The 23,455-nt window shown below is 41.1% G+C and overlaps 1 protein-coding gene across 1 annotated transcript in view; it reads left to right on the top strand.

Moving 5' to 3' along the window:
* CDH8 (cadherin 8) overlaps window positions 1-23,455 on the top strand; it is a 447,886-nt gene that overhangs the window by 370,322 nt on the left and 54,109 nt on the right. The window contains exon 10 of the mRNA XM_075536968.1: window positions 6,434-6,551. Coding sequence (XP_075393083.1) covers window positions 6,434-6,551 — 118 coding nt within the window. The remainder of the gene's footprint in view (window positions 1-6,433; window positions 6,552-23,455) is intronic.

Here is a 23,455-nt window from a genome sequence, read left to right as displayed (position 1 = left end):
CCCTTCTCGTGTCAACTCCCCTTTCTGCCACTTTCGTAGACATAACATCACAGTGAGATTTGCAACACAAAAAAGGAGGGGGGAAGGATTAAGTTTAATCCAAGTGACAATACTGCAGTTGCACATATTCTTTGTGTCTTCCCAAAGAACACATGTATCTTCCAAAAACCTTGACAAAATGATCAAGAGTTGCAATGGTACACTCAACTTATCACCACTCCGAGGCAAAACAATGGCACCAGACTGCTCATTGTATTATACATGTAGGGTCACAATCAAGCAGGAATGTAATCATGAGTAAAGTACACGGGCAGCAAACAATGAAGAATTCATTGTTATGACTTTCCTGCAAAATAGATAAGTTCCAGCATAGGTTGAGACCATTAGCTGCTCTATGGGAGAATGGTGTGGCAATTGGCTTCCTTACGGATTTGTAGGCCGGAAAGTCCATGAAGGGAGTTCTGCCCTATGTACGGGGCCTCTGTGAGTTGAAATCAACTCCGGGGCCATATATGTGGTTAGGGTTTGGTGTTAGGTGCCATTGAGTCACTTCTGACTCACAGAAATCCTGCGGATCCAGCAAAATGACACATTGCCCAGTCCCGCGCTATCCTCGAAATCCGTGCAGCCACTGTTAACCCGTCTTGTAACAGGTCTTCCTCTTTTTTGCTGCCCTGATACTTTACCAAGCAGGGTTACCTCCTCCAGAACGTGGTGTCTCCTGATAGCATTCAGTCCAAAGCACTGAAATACTCATAACGAGTAGCTACATACATACATACCCAAAATAATATACACGTACATACCAAAAGGGAAGACTGATAAATGATGAGAGACTGGGAGAAGGAACAGGGATTTGAGAAGTAGATATAGCTGGTATAGATTTTCTTTAGTGCATTAACTCAACCCATTGCCATCAAGACAATTCCAATTCACAGCAACCTTTTGTGGGGTTTCCAAAGGAGGGAATCTTCACAAGAGCAACCAGCCTCATTTTTTCTCCCACCATTGGAAGGCTGGTGGGTTTGAAAAGCTGGCCTTTCAGTTAGCACCCTCACATTCACTGTTTTATTGTCTGCATTGGGGTGCTATACATTTCTTATAGCTCTCCTTCTAGAGTATGTTCCTGTTAATGATGACGCGAGAGAAATGTGTTGGCATTTTGTATTCATTTCTAGCTCTCCCGGGCAAGGCATTGATCTGATAGTAGGGAGGGCAGGAAACCGGCAAATAAACAACAAGCCTCATCATATATTACCATGCCTGGCAGTTAAGAATAAGTCAATGAATGAGATCTATAGAAACTCATGAGGGATTTTCTAATAGACCCCATAAGATCCCAATGCCTTTAAAAGAGTCACATAATTAGAAATGCAGTTTTGCTGGATGCCTATATTTCTAAATATGAATAATGATAGTGATGTGCCATTGTTATTCAATATGTCTGAGTTAGCGGTAGGTCAACACGAAGTTTATTAAACTCCATTAGCAAAAGCAATTTGTGTTAGGTTTAGTATTATTTACCAGTGATGGATAGATTTTTATAAACCCTTAGCAAATGTGATATTCAGTGTGTTGAGCTTATTCCAACAGTTGTCACCGCAGGGTAGAACGGCGCCACCTGCTCATTGAGGTTCCTCAGCTGAGGTCATATAGGAGGACTTCGCGAATTCCCTTCTCCTGTGGAAGCCCTGGTGGGTTTGAACCACGACCTGTCAGTTCACAGCTGGCTATTATTTTACCACTGTACCGCCAGGGCTCCCAGAATTATTCTGAGGGCTAATGATTCTTTATGAAACTCAAAACAGTTTCAAATGTTAGGAAAGTCCTTGCATTTCAAAGCTTAGAATAGTCTTCTTCTGTAGGTGTGCACGCGTGGCCCTGGATTCATTCCTTCGCCCCGTACCCTAAGCATGCTTTTCTTGTCTGATAGGCAGCCCTCTTTTACTTTCAGGTTGCCTTGGAATGAACCCCCAATCAATTAAACATTGGCTCTTTCATTGCATCCTAATTTTATCAGTATAAAGGAATATGTAAACTACATGCTCCTAAAGATGTGCAGCCTCTCCTAAAGTGTTTAATATCATCTTCATAAAACACTTGGTTGGCTACTTGTTTATTTAAAAATCAACTGTAGTTGTCGTAACTACTGGTGGGAAATGTGTTTCGCTTCTGTGTGCGCTGTCATCCAGGTGCCTGGAGGATCAGCTCCGCTGAGATGAACTTCCTTGGACGAATCTTCCTTGGCTTTTTTGGCTTCTTCTCTTGTTTGAAGCTATATACCCTCTGCTGTTGTTGCTTCAATGAAGAGCCCGGCCTCTATAGCATGGATCGGCTGCTGCATTTCAAAGGCATAGAACCCCTCACAGGGTCCACAGGACATATTTTATTTAGTTAATTAGTTTTGAATTTTTACTGGGACTTGGGTGAAAATTAAGACATCTTAGATAAAATATCCAGGAAGCGTTCATCTGCATTAAAGTAACAAACAAACAAAAAAACCCAAGCAACCAAAAAAATAGACAAACAAAAAACCACAAATACAACTGTCAGCCGTGGCAGGAAACGAAATCTTAAGCCCAGCCAGTTTAGGGGATCTTTGGGTGATGATTTAAACCTTTAGGGATGGGAGAAATCCATTCCGAGAGCCAAGTGTAGAAGGTCCACGCAACCATTACGACCAGCTAACATCACACACTTCACCGAAGAGAAGCAGTTCTAACCATCACACTAGGGGTGAGTTAATTGACTATTTTACCAGGATGGCTCCAGAATAATGCTGCGAATGTACAAATGACCCTTGGCAGAAAAAAGTTTCCCCATCTCTGATTTAGAGATTCACTGCTTCAGTGGTTTGTCTCACCAACACATCACGGGATGAACTTGACTAGAACTTGACAATACAAACGGTCCCAATGAATAATAAGTGAGCTGTGAACATCCATACTTTCCCATGGTTTAAAACAGTGGTCCTTAAGCTTTTGTGTGCATTTGAATCACCCAGAGGACTAGATACAGTGTAAACATTGACCCACCCCCAGACATTCCCATTCAGTAGTTCACAGGAAGGACTCGATGGTTCCCATGCTTAACCAACTTCACTAAAGAGTTGGGGACACGTATGTCCATTGCAAGTGTGATATATAAACAGAAATGCTCACAAGTGTGATGGCAGGTTCCTTTCTTTCACGTGAAAATGAGTGAAGCTTTGTGTTGGTGGTAGTGGCTTCGCTAATGAGACTCATCGGTATCTACTAGCCAGCCTCCATGGTGAGCCTGTTTTCGTACAAATTAACTTCGCAATGCTATGAGTGGTGTGATATCTAACAGCTGTACCTCTGAATCTATTACAGAAATTCACTTAATATAAAAACCAATTTCTACCCAGAATACCCCAAAATTCTCCCATCATTTGCCCTTCTTCAAAGGTGATCATACGCTTCAGGAGTTACAGGAACAATTGCTTCAGTGAAGAGGAGTCCCATTGTGACTGACCAGGTTGGGTAAAGGGACAAAGGTTGTTACACTTGCCCACAAGTAACTCCACTCTCCAGTCCCCATAGTTAGGTTAAGGAAAACCATTCTTTTGATTCTCTAAAATGAACATCCAGGAGGATTCTAGATGAAGTGCTCAACCCAGTCCTGTGAATATTTATAGCATCCAGGCTGTCCACAAAACAGTGAGCTGTGTTTCAAGTCTCTCTCTTTACATTTTTACTTATGTTTATTTCTACAAAATGAAACCCCTAACCTCTTCTACACTTAAAGACTAAAGCAAATATGCTAGGAAACTAGATATGCAAACCAAAAGAGGCCAAACAAGTCAATTCTGACTCATAAGAGACCTTCTAGATGGTTTTTGAAGTTTGTCAATCTCGTCTTTCCCCTACAGAGCGGCGTGGAAGTTTCAACTGCCAACTTGGCAGTTAGCGGCGCGATGCTTCCCAAGAGTGTCCCAGCATTTAGATAAATCCCTTTCTCATCTGGGAAAGCTGGCCCTCTCTGAGGGTAAAATCTGTTGTCATGAATAGACACCATCCAGTTTCTTTACATCACTTTCAAATGCTGAGCAAACCTATAGAACAGGGTCAAGCTGCCTATAGGGTTTCTGAGGCTGTCAATCTTTACTGAAGCTGATTGGCACCAATTTCTCCCATGGAGGGGCTGGTGGGTTAGAACCACTCTCCTTTTAGTGAAAGTCGAATGCTTAAACACTGGGCATTCAGGCTCCTCTTATAAAAACAACCAACATAATAATATTTACAACAACACGTACTGTATGGTCCCTGGTGCCACAGGAGTTGAACTCTTGACCACTAAACTGAAGGTTGGCAGTTTAAAACCACTATCTACTTCTCTGTAGGGGAAAGATATTGCCATCCACTGCCATCAGGATTCACTGCCCTCTGTGGCAGCTCTAGCATGCCCTATGCGGTCTCTGCGATGTACAGCCTGAAGGCTCCTTAGAAGCAAGGATGGTAAGATTCCATCTCACATACTCGGACATGCGCCAGGAGAGACCAGTCTTTGGAGAAGGACATCACATTTGGTAAAGTTAGAGGGGCAGGGAGAAAGAGAAAGGCCCTCAACAAGGTGGATTGGCCCCATGGCTGCAACTACAGGCCCAAAGCATAGGAACCATAGGGGGGGGGGGGAATGGGCGCAACTGGGAGGAACTTGGTTCATTTGTATAAAGGATGGCTGAGTCGAAACCAGCTCAATAGCACCTAACCACAAGAGCTTGGACATACGCCATGATAACGGTCGTGCTAACGTGTATGGAGCAAAAACCAAGCACCGAATTGCATTGCGCTTGACACGCATTATCTCAACAGTCACCAAACCATCCTGCTACTAAAGGGTGCACTTTTTAATTTGAATAACAGGTAAAATGGGAACTGAGTGCTTCAGGAATTGTTTACTCCTTCCAACATGCTCAAGGAGTACAGTGTGAACCTCGAACATCTACTGAAATTCAAACTGAATTCACTGTCATTGAGTTGAATCCCACCCAGAGCTACCCAATCCAGGGCTGCTGAACTGATCCGTCTTGACCAGGAGCATAACTTCCCCATAGATATCTTGATTCCAGATTCCATTCTCTTAACGACTACTAGTTTACCCATGAGACCTTTTATATCAGTGTACATAAGACTGTCACTCCAGCGAACTGTAATTTAAACTAGTTATAAGGCACTGAAGATCCTTCACAAAATGTATTTCATTGAAAAGATGGAGAAAAGAATGTGAGAGATACTACTTCATGCACCCTTCAAAACAGCCTTGGGGACCGTGTGCCACATGGTATGCACTGGACACATAGCAATGCACCAGATGTCTAAAAGTTCTCTGAAATTGTGATTATTACACTCGTGCGGGTAATAAACTACAAATTAGTGATTTTCCTTTCTTAAGGAGTGGTCCATTTCGCTGTTTAATAAAGTCGATAAAGTTGAATGGATTTACTAATCTGGATACCACCTTAACACCAGCTACATTTCATAAGCCTGTGATTGTTCCCCGGTTCATATTTTTTTCAGGGAAAGTTAGTACTTTTGAATGTCATGTCTCATAGACACTTTTTGGGCAGGAATTATGATGCAGTTATTTACAGTTGAAATATAAGTATAATTTGCCACAGTAGATGCCCTGTGTTTCATATGGAAGCAATTAATGTCACTGACTCATAAATATGAATTATTAAGCTAATTCTATGTCACTCCAAGAAGGAACTTAGCAACTACGTTAATGCAGATTTACAAATGCAACAAGCACATTCAACCGGCACCAATTCCAAGTATCTGTATGTAGCCGAACAGCTCTCTGCACAGTGGTAATTCCTCTAATCCCTATAATTTATTCATCTCAGGATACACTCCAAAGCATTGTTTGCCTGTGTTATCCACTAGCTTTAAAAACAGTATTCATTATGGGGCGGGAGCAGATACACCTCACCAGAGAGGTTTGATGCATGCTATTTGTGCCCAAGGATACTCTATTTGGCAAACATATGTAACTTGTGAGTAAAATGAAAGAGGAGGTAGGAGGATTCAAGATCTAAATCCCTTATTTCTAGCCTTTTCTCAGGAGCCACACCACAAGCACCCGCTTCTCCAGGCTCCACTTGGGGAACCAAACTTGTCATTTCTCAGTGGACTTTTTCCAATACACTGAGCTTTGCCCTTTCAAGCCACAGATAGCCCATGAACAGAAAAGGTAATGATCTTAATTTCCATCCATTTATCAGGGCAGAGGTTTTCCAAATGATGAATGTGTCTTCATGTCCTTGGCACACACCATCCAGGATAATTTAGAAAGCTGAAAAGTCTCCATAAACCAAATTAGCAGACTGGGGGAAAATGCACTCAGCTTTTAAAGCCAGCATAAAGTTTTGATGCCCTCAGAAATGCTAATGTCAAGTTTTATGTTTCAGGTCATCCAAACTGTGAGTGCCATGGACAAAGATGATCCTAAAAATGGACATTATTTCTTATACAGCCTGCTTCCAGAAATGGCCAACAATCCGAATTTCACCATCAAGAAAAATGAAGGTAAGGACATTAGCTGTGTGGGACAGAGTTAAGCATAAATTAGAAAACGCATTGTGAATTTATAAGATGACTGAAATGGCATGGAAATAATTTTTTGCTCACCCTCGAGCAGTTGAAATCCAACTTATCAGCCTAATGGCATGGTAATTACTTCACTTTCACCTTTCTAATGCTGAAACAATAGATAAGAAAGTTATTAATGTAAAAATTAATTTTATCCTGGGGGATACTTCCATCATTTGACTCCTCAAAAATGGAGGGAAGGATTGGAGCCCTTGGAAGGCTGCAGGGGCTTTGAGATACTGAGATGTCGGAGGGAGGAGGGGCTGGATAAGTGTTGGCAAGTTTTAATAGAGCGTTGTACCAAGTCTTCTGGGAAAGACTCTTCGCCTTTGGTCTGGACCGTGGGTACACATTAGAGTTATTAGTTTTAAGCCCACAGCCATGTGGACAATAGCAATTAAATCAGAAAATCCTTCCTGAAGGACGACCCTCCTTATCTACTTTATTGTGCCTCTAACATGCACAGACTTTACTGCTGTCTTGCACGCACAGAGCTCATGCCATAGATTTCATTATTTCTTGAGGACTAAGCATGGATTAACTGGTTCCCATAGCTATTTCCTATTACAGATGACGGTCATAGATCATTCTTTAAAACCCTATATCATCTGTACATTTCTTTTGTTTCTAAGCCACCATCTATTTACCAAAGATTTTTAAGTGTTTGTTTTCACTAAGCCATATATAAATCTTAGTTTTAGCTGATTTAAAAAGGATTAGCAATATAAATGTATTGTCTCAGCCTGTCTACTGACGTTACTATAGGCATGTGTTTAGATTTCTGGATGTCTGTTTAAGAGTGAGACTCAATTACAAGAGTAAAACTCTGATCATGACATCTGTTGGTATTACTTGATTTATTCTATTTGAAGGAGGTTCTGAACGTTCACGAATTTTCATTTATGAAATCACATTCTATGGCTCTTGTTAAATATAATATGGCCTTACCATTTGACATGATTCTAGGTAGTTTTTGTGGATGCTTTGATGAATGTGCACCCATCACAGCAAAAGAAATGAGAAGGTTGTTTATATAGATATTCTTCATTAAGCTGGTTTCCATTATTACAAAACCAAGAGATAAAAATATGTCCTTTCCCCTCAATGATGGAATGCTCATTTATCTGCCGTCTCTAATTAAGACTCAAATCCAAATGCATTCATTCATTCTTCAATTAAGCTTCCACGATTTCTTTTCAATGGAAGTCAAATGAATATGTTGAAGATGGAAGTGCATCCTGCAATCCCAAACAGCTGATTGTACATAAATAATGACCCAGGATTTTTCATTGTGAGCTAATAGATACCAGTCATTTTTGTATGTGCATATCACACTCTATATTTCAAACTACCCTGTATTGGAATGTTTTCCCATACCAAAAATCTTAGCTCCTGGGTGATTCCTGTATATTCCATAGTTTAAGATATGCTTATTATAAATGTGGCACCCTAGGGATTCATTCGTAGGTGTGTGTTACTGAGTGAAAAGGTGCTCTTGGCTGCCATGTGGTTTTGTACTCCATGTTATTTCAACATGGCAGATTTTCGTCCTCACCTGTATTAATTTCACACTCAGTTGTGTGTGATCTTTGGACTTAAAAGACAGCAGCAAGCTGTACACTAAAGAATCCTCCTCTTGTTTTATGAAATCCTTATACATTTCAATAAACATGATAACAGACTCTTTCTTTGGGAACTAACCAATGGAAATTACAGTTCTGATAAGTTGTATGTTTGTGTGTATGTGTAAATGTGTGTAACAATAAAGGACAAAGAAAAGATGCCAGGGTTGGAAAATGATTGGAAATGGACAGAGCACTCTCTGTATCACAATAGTTTATTTTAAATTATGCATTTATCTATTTTGCAAAGGCTGACCATATAATTTATTGTTCCTACTGGGACATTTTTAAAAGTGAAAGGAATCGCCGTTTTTATTTATGTCTAGAAACAGCCATAAACCAAAACTGTTTGGGGAAAACGAGGACATATGTTCACTGTGATTTTGAATTTAAGACCCAAATATTCAACATCTTCTCCATAGAATAAATCATGAACCCCTGAGTCTTTGGAAGAGAAATGTAAAGTTTATACTCTATCTCTGTTTGATTTAGGAGATCCATGGATTTTGCTCCACAGAGTATTATTATTTTGACTCCCCCAAAATGTTAAGTTTAAGATGTGATAGATTGATTCTTTAGATCTGTTACTTTTATTTTTATAAGTAATGAGAGCATGTATGCAACAAAAGAAATCTAAAACCTAGACGTAATTTTCTTTTCAAATGCTATATACGTGTTTGAAAATGGGGAGAGGCAAATGGTATGATTGATTATAGTTACAGTGGCTTCTTTGTTATTCATATAAATTTAAAAGTTGTTAAGAGGTGATTTTTCTCCGCTGAGCATACAATGCTTTGTAGATTCAAACCCACACGAGAAGGGTTAAGATTATGCAATGGCTAATATATAGTCAAATTTATACTGAGTGTACAGATCCCTTCTCTAATTAGAGATTTAAGGGGGTCGGTTTCAGCATCTAGCACCTTCTAAGTAACTTGGAGGATTGTCTTTCTGTTTAAAGTTACTATGGTCTTTCTTCTCTCTCACATAGAAGAGACCTAATGAAATTTTCAGTTGACTAATTCATAATCAGAGGCAAAATGAGGTAGAAATTAGCTGTCACTTGTCTCCTTCAGAGCTGAGTGATTTCACAAACAGTTCTCTCTCTGAATATATGTGAGTTACCTGCTTGCAAGAACTGGAAAACAAGCTTCGGGATGATAGCGGTGGAGCCAAAGGTCTCGCTGTGGTGGCTCATTCACAGCACACACATTTGCCAAACAGACATGCTCAGACATTGGTTTCTCCGTTGCCCAGTTGGGTGAATTTGTGGGAAAAGGCGGCTTTGCTGAAGATTGTCCTCTATTCCATGTATGGAAATGGAGGAGACCCAACAATTCAATATAACGAGACAGAGGAAACAATGGACAATTTTGCAAAAACAACAATAACTTGCTTGCAAAAAAATTTGAAGAGCACAGAAGCCTCTTGAGCTCTTCTTCAGTCTGCACATTCTGAGTAAAATATTTGTTTATAATTACCAGAAAGTAGTGTGGTGACATGGGAGGCTTTTTTTTTATACTGCACTATTTCCATCAGGTGTATGGAGATATGGGGCATGGGAGCCTTGATTTCTAGGGAAAGTCTGTGGGAAGAAAGGAAGTAGACACTGAACTTGACTCAGTTGATGAAGAATAGCTAGCTTTCCCTTACAGCTTCTTAGGAAGAGACAGTGGGGGATCAATCATATTACCTGATGACGTTGACTTTGTTTTCCTCTTCATGATATGTCTTCTTTGACCACATCATAATTAATAAAAACCTTTCTTTAAAGAGATAACATATTTTATTTAAATACTGTATAGTGATTAAAGCTTTAGAATCAACCATGTTGTGTATTAGTATAGCAAGTTATCTATTATTTTGTATATCTATCTTTATACAGTACAATCCATATCATGTATTAGACGTTTCCATTTCAACTGATTTGTCTACTTCACGTGGTAAATTTTTTAAATCTCAATTTTTTCCTTCTATAAATATCCTTTGTAAGCAAATTCTGACAACAATCAGATTACCTTAAACCTGGGTGTCCTCATCTCACTCGGGGTTATAGTGTGAAAAGACTTGCTTAGGGCAGAGGCAGCTGTGAGCACAATGTTTGGAATATAGGAAAGACTTATTAGCTCCCACTTAGCGCTAGCTAAGACCTGTTTGTTCTGATAGCACGGCCCTGATTGATACCCACCTTCATGAAATGATCGGGGAAGATAAGGGTGTTTACAGAAAAGTGTGGTGAAAACAGCAGATGGTGCCCGGCAATTAATCAATTGGTATAGTGTCTGGGGTCTTAAAAGTTTGTCATACAAGCAAGCAGCCATCTAAGTGAAGGGTCAACTAAGGCCACATGAAAGCACACCAGCTTCTGTGATCCAAAGATGACAATAACAAAATCCAAATACAATGCAGTGAAAAGTATCAGCTGAAATTGTGAACACCCAGTTTGTAAAAGGCTCTGGAGGACAGTGGAAGCCCAAAACTCATCTGCTGAGTATCTAGTCAGATTAAGCTACTGGCAAATCCCCTGTAGCCACAGAAAAGTGTCTCACACAGCTTCGCTCTCAGACAGATCATTGTAACCTTGATTGTGCTGGACTGAAATTCATACTTGGTCAATTCACCTCCCACTTGACCCAACATGAATTTCATAGAAAATAGAAAACAATGCTTACATAAATCCCTTGTTCCTTAACTTCCCATGATTTCTTAACTTCTAACTTACTCTTTTTTTTATTAATAAATCTTTTTATTGGGGCTCATATAACTTATCACAATCCATACATACATCAATTTCTGACTTAATTAAGTCTCTTTATATCTTTAATTCTTCAGATTTATTAAAATGTTACATAGTAATTCTAAACGTGGCTTCATAAACCACTGGGAAAACCTGGACCTCATTAGAATACATAACAAGAAATGTGCTCACTACACCTGGTTTGCAGAAGGCAGTAGATAACAATGAATATCCCAAATCCATTTACAGAATCACCGCAGAGGGTAAGCCTCCAGTGAATTCCCTTGGACCATTGATCAGGGCTGTAAATCATCTTGCTCTCAGAGACAGTTCATTGGAAAATGGATTACTGTAGTTATTAGTAGGTTAAAATTAAACATATTATTGTTTGTTTTTCCTTTGGGCCCATTTTTATTCCGTTCCAGTCTTCATTATCTTTTGTTTTCACTTGGATTATGGTTTTTGTGTGTTTTGTTTGGTTGCAGTTGTGTAGTTTTTTGAATGATTTTCTTCATATTAAATCTAAGATAGGAAAATATAGAGAGACAGTAACTAGATTAATAGAACTATAATAAGGGGGTGATGGGAGCGAATAATGGCATGAGAATGAAGTAAATGTTATACCATGGATTATGGTAATGATCGCATTATTCTTTTTAAGCCATTGAATTGTATGGTACAGGAATTATATGTCAATAAAACTGTTAAAAGACAGAAAGAGAAAGAAAGAAAAATGAAACATGCTCAGCTATGTAAAAGTAATCCAAAGGATATTATAATGCCCAACTAGCAACTGCCACTTCGTTTTGCCAATGCAAATAGGCTTTCGTGGGGCTTTCTAGGTTTTGCCAGTCTTTTTTTGTGGGGGGGGGGGGTTGCCAGTCTTTATGGGAGCAGAGAGTACCATCTTTCACCTGTGGAATGGCTGGTGGTCTTTCTGGTTAGCTGTCCCCTATTACTTGGCAGTGCCCTGGGGCTCCTGAAAGGGTACTTTAACAGAAAGACAAACATTTTTGATAAATAAAATACAGTTAGGAGGTGCATTCGTCTGGGTACTTTAGAGAAACAAATCCATAGGAACTCATGTATAAGAGAGTTTTATATAAAGGTTAAGTGCACATCAAGAAAACATCCCAACCCAGTGCCGCCCAAGCCCACAAGTCCAACATTAACCCATATGTCCGACACCAATCCACAAAGTCCTCCTCCATCTCACAAAACAGACGCAATGATGCCAACTGCAGGAGGAAAGCAGAATCTTGGCGCTGGCAGTGGCCTCCACATGGCTGCTCCAGCACACAGGGCTGCATCAGGCTAGGTCCATGCGGCTTCTCTTTGGGGATTCTTGCACGAAGTGAGCCTTGCCAGCTGAAGCAGGGAACTGGCTAAGGCAGCTGCACCCTGGCCCGACCATCAGAAAGCAAGAGACCCGAGAACTAGAAAGGGGAGGCTCACTGAGCCATTTATCCCTCCGCCCTTCAATTAACCCCACATGTGCTTATCAAGCAGGCCAGGTTGGCACAATAAACTACCTCAGGAGGAGATGGGGAAGAATGAAAATATTTGCCAGTCACTGGAAAGTGGATTTACAGAAGAAAGAGTTTGCTTTTCTTGGATTCCAGCACTGTCACCCATAGGATTTGGCTATTCAGAGTGGTGCTGTAAACCTTTAGAGACAGCTAACTCTCCTGCAGACTTTCAGACTGGTGTTCTCCTTGTCTTCTTTCTATTTCTCCCTGGCTGAAATGGAACCGAGAGTTCTTCACAGAATGGCGAGCTCTGGCTTCTGAATTGTGCAGATGACTTTACATTCTAGCACATCGTGTAATTTTACACCCCCACCCCACCCATCAAATATCTCTTCGATGGGAAATGTGGAACCTAGGCTGGAAAATAAAATAAAAGACCCTGAGACTATCCCCTGGCACTTAGACTATCATGAGTCTCCCTCAGAATCTTCTCATCACAAAACTCAAAATGGATTTTCTTGGCCCCAGCAAGCCTCAGCTGGTCATTTGTCCTGCCACTTCTCTCCAGCTGAACCTTCTTGTGCCACTCTACTGCATTCCGGGTGTAGGCATCGAGAGGAGGACACAGTGTCCCTCTTCTGCTTAAGCCACCCGCTCCCATTCAGGCTGAACGGCACTGGAAAGGCCTTTCCGCTAATGCACACCGCTGAGAGCCATCTTCCAATACCAATGCTCTCTATTAACTGCGTTATTGTTGTTGTGAAGTGCTGCCCGTAGGGTTCCGATGCAGAAACACCTTGGGCTACGTTAGTTCAACCATTATACCAGAATGCTTTAAGCTCACATACGATTTTCTAAAATAGCAGCTCTTCCTTCAAGTAGCCTTTTAAGAAGGCCGCATGCCTCAGCTGCTGCAAATTCATTATTGTTGGGTTTCCCAGGCAACCACGCCTAGGCAACAAGTGAAAAGTCTGTGCTAGTGTGAGCACGGTCTACAGATGCAGTTGCTGTTTCTCTGCCCATGTAGTGGATGCTGCCACCGCAGCAGACCTCTCACCCAACATCAGCTGAAGGTGTTTGCCATCAAAGCCATCAGCTCTCGCCCATACAAAGCGCAGCCCCTTTCCTCAGTGCGGAACCCTAAAAGGTAGTCTTGCTCCATGTGCATGAAACAGGAAGTCCGCTGGGCTCCCCCAGATGTAGAACAGCGTTAGGTACACATGATCCAGAAAGGCTCTGCTTCAGTAATTCATAATGTATTGCTTATGTGTCCAGCGACCTTCCGTTGATAAAAAGCCATTTATGTTTCAGTTTGTCACCTACCCTGTAATTAAAGATGAGGTGCAAGCTCAGAGAAACAGATCACGGAGCTACACGTGCACCGTCTTCATGGGGCCTGCCTATATGCTTTGGCTCAGGAAACATGGAAATCTTGTTTTGTTTTGTTTCGTAAAAGCCCTGCTACTGGGTCCAAACTTTGTATCTTCCCTTTTGTTTATTTTTGAAATCATAAGACAAAGGGGCCTTGAACATGGAAAAATTTCCTTGGCAAATATTGAAAATCCTAAAATGATTGCTCCGGTCAAATAGAGCACTGCCCTTAGTGTCTGTTGTTCAGTGTTTGCTGAGAGAGGTCATTTAGCCCGGAGTAGACTGCCTACTGGGGATGTAATTTAAATACAAGGCGCGGACATCCAAGGGGAGGCTTTGTAAAGTTATTCAATGTTGTGAATTGCATTGAACCCTTTCTATTGTTCACAGTTTCTGGTCCTTGCTGAGAATTCAAATTATGAAAATTAGCAAGACAAGAAAACCAGCAGAAAAATAGGTGCAGGCCTAGTTATCCGGGCCTTGTTTTGTGCTACTGGGTCATTTCAAACTCAGTGACCTTATAGGAAGGACAACGGTAACTGCCCCAGAGGGTTTCACAGGCTGTAATTTTTATGGGGAGCCAATTGCCAGGGTTTTTTCCTCCCACAGAGTCACTAGTGGGTTGAAACCACCCGTGACCTTGTCTTAGCTATGGATCCTTTAGCCGTTGCTCCGTCAGATGCTGTCAGACACAGAAAGCTTTGATCTTGAGCACCTTGCCTTCCCTCCCTGATTTAGAATCAGAAGAACAGCCGGAAGATCGCGTGAAATTACAGAGCACCGCTTTCCATTTAGCCTGACTTGTTTGGGCCACGTTATTATTGGTGTCATTAAAGAATAACGCTGTTTACAGACTTCTCATCTGTTTAGCAGCTTAAAATGAGGCCTTGGGACTTGGTGGTGTCAAACCAACTTGAGTGTCCTCTGGTAAGCACAGCCATGCATTCAAACTAAAAGTGGCATCACAATGAGCTGTCAGTCGATGCAAATTTTCCTTTCAAACGAGTATCAAATGTAGTTGGCTATCGTTTCATCTCTATTTTGCAACAGAGGTTTTGCATTTTGAATTAATGTGAACAGTTTATAGACACAACATTAGGCATATGTGACATTCCATCGAGGGATGTGACCTGAATAGCACACGCCCTATGCTTTGGATTCCTTCGTTTGTGCAAGAAGCCACTAGAGATGATGTGAAAATGCTATAGGGATGCTCCCCATAGCTAAGTCAGAGAAAAGTTGACTTGAAATGAATTAGAATAAAGGATGAAAGAGAGAGCCTGCGGAATGTCAAACAGCGCCGGCTTCCTAGTGAAGAATATTTCGGTTTTAGGATCCTGGCTTTTTTTATTATGATCTGTGAGACCTTACGAAAGCAACGGACTAATCTTGAACCTTTTCTATAGAATGGAAAGATAGATCACCTCAATACTTTTGTTTTTAGTAATAAAATCGTATTACAAACGGTGCTCAGGCTCCAGGGGTGGCACAAATGGCTTGTGCTGGAGTAGATTGCTTGTATCTTTCCTGGCAAAACACTGGTGGTCCTGACCCAGCCAACTTGACACAGAACCTTCACAGTCAGTGGTGTTGAAATCAGTGAGAGGCAAATCCGAGGCACTCTTCCACTACTCCCACAGTGTTTGTAACCCTTGTGAATCTTCTCCTCCTTCCTATGCAACAAATTAAAATGCCAGTAAGGACTATGGAATGAGACATTTAGAGGACTCCTCACAGTAGTTCACACAGTGATGAGCCCCTGGGGAAGCACTGGTCAAAGCCCAGCTCCTCATGGAAAGGTCTGCGGCTTCAACCCACCAGCCTCTCCTAGGAAAAAGATGTGGCGATCTATTTCTGAAATGATTTCCAGACTTGGAAACCCTACTGGGAGATGTCTGCTCTGTCTTACAGAGTCAGTACGTGTTGAATAGACTTGATGGCAGTGGGCTTGCTTTTTGGGGGGGCGGTATTATGTTATTAAACGATCACCCCATACTACAGGACAGTGACTTAGCATGTTTGTTGTAAATATCATCCATGTTTAAAGCAGAGGGGAAAACTGAGAAAAGGGAGCATTGGGGGACTTTAAATTCTGATTTAAATAGAAATCTCATCACAATTACATAGCTAAGGAATAAAAGCGAAGAGTACCAAGCAATTTTAAGTCTCTTGAGACAACATTGTCTTAGCTTTGTTGACCCCAATGTAAACTTTTCACAAAAAGGTATTTCAAAATTGATAGAGTAATAAAAGTGTTGAGCTAGAATTGCTAAGATGTGAAAGGCTTGGGTGCTAAATATAAATTTTCATATATATTTAAAAACAAGATGAAGCTACTGAGGCTACGAAGCTTCTAAGAGTCATTCTGGCTATAGTTCTTCATAGATTGGTCCATTCTTATGGAAGCCCAAGGTATATTCAGCATTCTTTACCAATACCATAATTGCATGCATCAACTCTCATTCCGTATTCATTGTCCAGCTCTCACTTTCATAAAAAGTGATTGAAAAACATCAACACCAGAGCTGGAAAAGGAATAAAAATGTTCATGTAGGAGTTGGATCAAAACTAAAATGGATTCAAATTAACTTGCAAATAAGAATCAGGAACAGTCATGCTTTCAAATTTCAAAACATATTCATGTAGTCTCTACCATGTAGAAGGCATGATTCTGAGAGTTATGAATGATATAGGGAATAAAACAGACACAAGCTCTCTTTCCCCATGTATTTTTGATCTCCACAGTGGTCAGAATTATACAGATTTGGATTACCAGAGAGAAAGGCTATGTGTTGATGTGGGTTTTTATTAAACCAAGTAGAAAGTCACAGGTTAGCACACAATACTGAGTTTCCCAGTAATAGCCACACATTCTAACTCCCATATCCTGATAAACAAAGTTCTCCCTTAAAGCCTACTCAGTTATGGAAAGTGGATTTACAGAAGAAAGAGTTCGCTTTTCTCGGATTCCAGCACTGTCACCCATAGGAGGATTTGGCTATTCAGAGTGGTGCTGCAAACCTTTCGAGACAGCTAACTCTCCTGCGGACTTTCAGACTGGTGTTCTCCTTACCTCTGGGCTCCTATCAGCTGGGTTGTACCCATTCCACTCAATGGACTATGGGTCCAAAAGGACAGTGAGATGCAATTGGTGCTACAGTGGCGCTCCAACGGACATGCCATGTAATGTATGCCTTTCCCAGTTCCTATGTTGTTGTTTGGTGCCATGGGGTTGCTTTTCTCTTTGTGGTGGCCCCATGTGATGGAGTGGAACTGCCCCATAGAGCTTTCTTGGCTGTCACCTTTATGGGGTTAGATCACCAGGTCTTACTCCCAGAGAACCAGTGGGTGGGTTCAAACCGTCAACCTTGTGGTTTGCAGAATGGTGATTAACCTTTTGTGCCACCAGAGCTGCTTTCAGTTTCTATGGGTGCTTGGTTTTAAGATCTGACAGGTAACCAACAATTTAGCTGACTTTAGAAACTAAACAATGGCCGTGTCCTGCTGACGGAGGATGACATCGGATTCATGCTCTATTTGTTCGCTATTCTAATTGTTTCTTAAATTGCCACCCAAATGATGACATCCATGTGTTTTGTAGGGGAAGGCAATACTTTTGGTCCTTGGACTTTTCTGGACTCCTCCTGCCCCTTGCTTTCATCCTAGTTGAGTGCCTATAGAATGTCCACCCTGTATTGCTTGAGAACATTCTTTCCTCCGCCTTGTGATACCTGTTTAGCCTTCAGCTTCCTGAGAGGGAAGATGTACCTGGTAAACTGAACACAATCATCTTTCACTGAAGTTCGTTCTTTCACTTGGCCAGGCAGTCCTGGCTAGTTCTATCAAGGTCACACTGTGAATTACTTTTCCTCCCTAGGTTTCCGCTTCCCCTCACACAGAATGAATGGGTCAGTGCTGGGGAGCTAAGGGCTCATCGATTCTAGCCTTCTGAGTGTGAAAGCATGTGGTGTTGGGAGAAATATCAAAAACTTTGAGATCAGACAAGTCTTGGCTACACCAATTAAAGGTCACATTAAGTTGGACAGGCTTCTTTCTTAAAAAACAGGATGGAAGTGAATGAATATGATCATTTGAAATGAGTCTGATAATCACATTAAAGAATGTAAAATAAATGCCACAGGGCAGAGCCTGGAATATATTTGATGCTCTGTGTGCTTTGGGTTGTTTATCAACCTTTGAGAGAACTGCTTTGTAGGGAAGTCACTGTATGAATCTAGTTCATCAAAACATATTGGACATGATCTTTAAGGTCTCTGCTTTTTTTTTAAACGTTTTATTAGGGACTCATACAACTCTTATCACAATCCATACATATACATACATCAATTGTATAAAGCACATCCATACATTCCCTGCCCCAATCATTCTCAAAGCATTTGCTCTCCACTTAAGCCCTTTGCATCAGGTCCTCTTTTTTTTCCCCTCCCTCCCCGCTCCCCCCTCCCTCATGTGCCCTTGGTAATTTATACATAGATGATACCTTCAGGACCAAGGGTGTGAGGGGCGATGCTGGGAAAGTCTAGGGTGAGTGGGTTGGAAAGGGGGAACTGATTACAAGGATCCACATGTGACCTCCTCCCTGAGAGAGGGACGGCAGAGAAGGGGGGGGAAGGGAGACTCCGGATAGGGCAAGATATGACAAAAAAGGTCTCTGCTTTTAAGACATCACAGTTTGTTCTTTCTTAGTGTGTCCGGGAGGAGTCCTAGATATATTTATAGATTTAAATGATGTCCATATGTTAAAAGATAACTCAATAAACATGACTAATGCTTCCCATGACTCAAAACAATTACCATTACCTGTTTTTCTCGGCTGAAGTCAAGAAATGCTAAGACTATTCTGAAGGTGTTTTATTATTGCATAATCAAACAGTATACAGCCAGGGGCCCAGGTTGTACCGGCATGAACTTCTTCCAAACAAATGTGTTTAAACATGTCTGCCAACACGCCCATCTTACTCACATTTGCCTGCCTCCAAAAAATGCAAAGTTCAATCACAACAATGGCTTCAGAGTCCCATTCAAGGAGGGGCGAGAGCTCGTCTCTTAAAGTCATGGAGACTGTGCTTTGGAATTATAGAGAGTGATCTTAATATGTTTTCTCGAAAGACAAAACAATCGTGGGCTTTTTGTGAAGAAGATTGTAAGAAAATGGAAATCTGCATTGCTGAATAAAAGCCCCCCCCCCAAAAAAAATTGCACCAATTATTCTTAGTGTTTCCCATCACAACCAGACACTGCTAATTCTGCACAGGTAGCAAGGGTCGCTGTCCTACTAGCATTTCATTTGGACACGTTACTCCAGCCACCACACAGCCCTGATCTTGCCCCTTTCAGCTTCCTTTGGCACCCCAAACTCCAAGAACAGTTTAAAAGCGTGTGATTGGAGTCCCGCCATGAGGATGCCGAAACTGTGCCTTTATAACATGGTGTAAGTCCAGGAGTGGAGGATTCTTCAGGAAAGGGTTGTCAAGATGGGAAGACCACCTTCAGACATACATGGACACAGATGGAGACTATGTCAAGAAGCATTACCTTTTTATTTCATATTTTAATATATTAGTTTAATAAAGGTTCCTATCATTTTTATAGCAATATTTTTGACATACCCTCATATATGCAAACATGTAATTTTTGTGCACACCTAAAAGCCTTAGAAAATGAAAAGAATAATTTGGGAGTCATAACAAGGAGTCATGCAAAGAAAGTTTTAGAATGATTAAGAGTCTATGCTCCAAAGTTCATTACCTTTTCCTCCCAAGTAAAGCAAGCACAAATGAATGTAGGCAGTTATTAGAAGTTCACCCTTTGAGTGGGAAGAAGAGCCAACATGTGCACTAACTTTGCCTTCTTCCTAAAATAGCTATGTAGTCTCACATAGACACTTAATCTTTCAAGTCCTTTTTCTCCTCCAAGCAACAATCCACCAAAACGTTGCATCCCACAAAAATACAATTTCTTCTAAAATGATTTTGTTGAGAAACATAAACCTGATTAGAAAGATTAGAAAGAATTGCTTCTTCTTACTAGCTTCTCAAGTCAGAATTCCATTGGGGGAATTCTGAGAGTCGTGGTCTCCACTGTTGGTTATGGAGTGACATGCCACCCATCCCAAGAAAGAAATAGCAGCTAGACTGTAGAGAGCATTCTATTGACAGCGCTACTCGAGGTGATTAGGACTATTGCCATTTTATAGACGAGGAAATTACATCTCGAATACAATCAGTGACTTTCTCAGAATAGAACATGGCCCGCAAACGGCTTCAGCTGCATTTCTCACGGGGTGCACGCATGCAGTGCCTTTGAAAGGCTTGCACGTTCACTAACACAAGGGGGAAAAAAGAAGAAAGGGGAGATGTTCCCCTTCAAAACGCAGAGTTTTTAACCGAGCTGGCCTCCTTCTCCCCCTCCATGCCCCCTGCCTTGGCTAGTTGTCATCTAAGTGGCATCGATTCATGGGGACCCCGTGTGAAGCAGAGTGAAACACTGCTTGGCCCTTGGTCTCCCTCTTTGATATTGGCCTGCTTGAGGCCCGCGGGCAGCCAGTATGTACTCCACTACCTTTCCACCCGGGAGCTGACCTTCTGTGTGGTGCCCTCCAGTTATCTTCAACTCGTCGTGATGCTGTGAGCAACAGTAACAAACACTGCCCAGGCCGGCACCATCCTCACAATTGGATTTTCAATCTTCTAGACTGGCGCTACCATTCAAATGCATGCCATCAGCTAGTCATCAACATATTAAGTGAGGGAAATCTTGCAACTCCCTAAAAGAAGACACAGACAACCATAATAATCTATTGTGGGTCTAGACTTCAAAATAATTATGCCTACCATTTATTGGGCATCTACTGTATGTCTGAAATATTATGTTCAATGTGGGCCTTACCATGTATTCTAGCAATGCCAAGTTATTGAAAATAAATAAATATATAAAGCGTTGCTTGGTTTCCCTTGATCAGAAAGACAATAGTGAGCACTCTGTTGAGGTGTGAACCCCAGTCATGTCTTGCACAACCTCTTAGAAAAATTATGACTGACACTAAGCATATTACCCAAATCTGGAAGGGCTTCAAATGAATAAAAGAGTAGAATTTCTGTATTGAAAATACTAACAACAATGGTGCATCAACCATCATCCATCAGAAATGGAGGTAATTTTTCTGTCAGAGAGTTTGTTAGAGGACTGCTAATGGTCCTTTAGTGATGAAATAAAGCTGGGTGTCACTCAAAAGAAAATAAGTTACCAATCTCTATAGGCACGGCTTTTCCTCTTCCTATATATTCTAAATGATTACATTTCACATCAATCCATGGAGCACATGCTACCCGGTGGATGACAATGGAAATCTGCTAGATAAAACTGCTTAATCTTGATCATTCACATTTTATTCAGCTTTGCATCCTTTTTTCAGTGATCATACATCATCATTCAAATATACTCAATGTATTAGGATAAGAGAAACACAGATGAATTGTTTATCTTTTAAAATAATAAGTACTTCAAATGCATTAAATGACAAGAGAAAGCATTTAGAAATATATACGCCTCTCTGGAAAGGGAACTTTTGTAACATTGTGAGATCACATTAACAATGTTTAAATACTTCGGTAGCATGAGAAATTTAGAAGGAGTAACATTAGAAACATAGTAATACTAGAAGTAATGCTAGAAGCACACCAGTAGTCTTCTCTTCTGGTTGGGTATAGAGAAATTTGTATGTCCACATAGGACAGAGTAGGGCCTCCAGAGAGATCATCAGTAACTTCTAGTAAACTATTTGTGACTAGAATTGGCTGATCTTGTTTGCCTTTTCATGCTCCAAACCCAGACTCTCATCTCACATTTTAAAATTCTAATTTCATTAAATATTAAAAAAATAAGAGTTACAATAGAGTTACTTCCAACTCATAGCAACTCCATGTGTGTCAGAATAGAACTGAGCTCAGTGTTTTTATTATTAATTATTATTATTAAATCATTTCATTGGGATTCTTAAGGATCTTTTTTAAAAAATCATTTTATTGGGGCTCATACAACTCTTATCACAATCCATACATACATCAATTGAGTAAAGCACCCTTATACATTCGCTGCCCACATCATTCTCTATAACAATCCATACATCAATTGCACCAAACACATTTGTACATATGTTGCCATCATCATTTTCAAAACATTTTCATTCTGCTGGAGCCTTTGGTGTATTAGCTCTTATGTTTTCATGTTTCACACCATCCACCTATCCACGATCTCTCTTCTCCCACATTTCTGTTGTTTGTCCCTCCCCCCGGGGTGGGGGTTGGTGTTTATACTTTGATCATTGTAGTCACTACTCTATTTCTTCCCCAGCCTCCCCCCTACCCTCAGGGTATCACCTCACATTACTGTTTCTGAGGGTTTATCTATCCTGGATACCATGCGCCGACAGCTCCTATCCATAGCAGTGTACATGGTACGATTTTTAAGGTAGAACTGAGTTCATGATACTGGGGAGGGGGTGGGTTGGGTTGTGCGGGGAGAAGCATTAGAGAACTAGAGGAATGTTGTGTGCTCCTTATGTGCTGTGCTGCACCCTGGCTCACTCATTCTTTCCTTGTGACCCTTCTGTGAGGGAATGGCCAATTGTGTACAGATGGGCTTTGGGTCTCCTCTCTGACCCCCATCATTTGCATCAATATATTTGTTTGTTTGGGGTCTTCTGATGCTGATACCTAATCCTGTGGACACCTCATGATCACACAGGCTGGTGTGCTTCTTCCATGTGGGCTTTATTGCTTCTTTGCTAGATGGCTGCTTGTTTCACTTCGAGACTTTTAAGACTCCAGATGCTAGATCTTTTGATAGCCAGGCACCATTAGCTTTCTTCACCACATTTGCTAATGCATCCATTTTGACTTCAGCTATGGTGTCAGTTGAGAAGATGAGCATCACAGAGTGTCAGGTTATTAAAACAAAGGGTTCTTGCATTGAGGAAATACTTAAGTAGGCTCAATGGTGCTTTTATTAGATGGGATTTTTGGAAATAGACCTCTGGGGCTGTGGTACAGTGCTTTATTGGAAATAGGCTTTTGGGTAACTCTATTAAATGGCTGGGTGGAACAATGCTGATTGCACTTTCAGTTTTCCTGATGGATCTGGGTAAGTGAAGGTGGGGGAAAATGTTGGTAGGATTTTATGATTTGGCTATATGAGTGATTGTTAGCAAAGTTACTCATTTGGAATTGTACTGGGATTGAAACGAGCCATTTCAGAAGAAGGGAATTGAGGATCACATTACCATCAAAAAGAAGGGCCAGGAGCAGAGTAATCTAGGAGACAGATCATTGTGATACCAAAGAATAGCGGAGGAACGATAGCAGCAAAGCCAGGAACTAGAGTATGACATTAGTGGGCTTTCTAGGTAACAGAAAGAGTAAAACTGAGCACTTCAGGCAGGAGGCTCACTGTGAACTAGAGTGCATGTAGGCATGTGATGGGAAGAGCTAGGTTTGTTGCATGTAGGCATGTGATGGGAAGAGCTAGGTTTGTTGCATGTAGGCATGTGATGGGAAGAGCTAGGTTTGTTGCATGTAGGCATGTGATGGGAAGAGTTAGGTTTGCTGCATGTAGGCATGTGAT

This window comes from Tenrec ecaudatus, chromosome 18 (genome assembly GCF_050624435.1).
Source record: "Tenrec ecaudatus isolate mTenEca1 chromosome 18, mTenEca1.hap1, whole genome shotgun sequence".
Taxonomy (NCBI): Eukaryota; Metazoa; Chordata; class Mammalia; order Afrosoricida; family Tenrecidae; genus Tenrec; species Tenrec ecaudatus.
The sequence above is the reverse complement of the archived record's forward strand: the minus strand, read 5'-3'. Positions and strand labels throughout refer to the sequence as shown.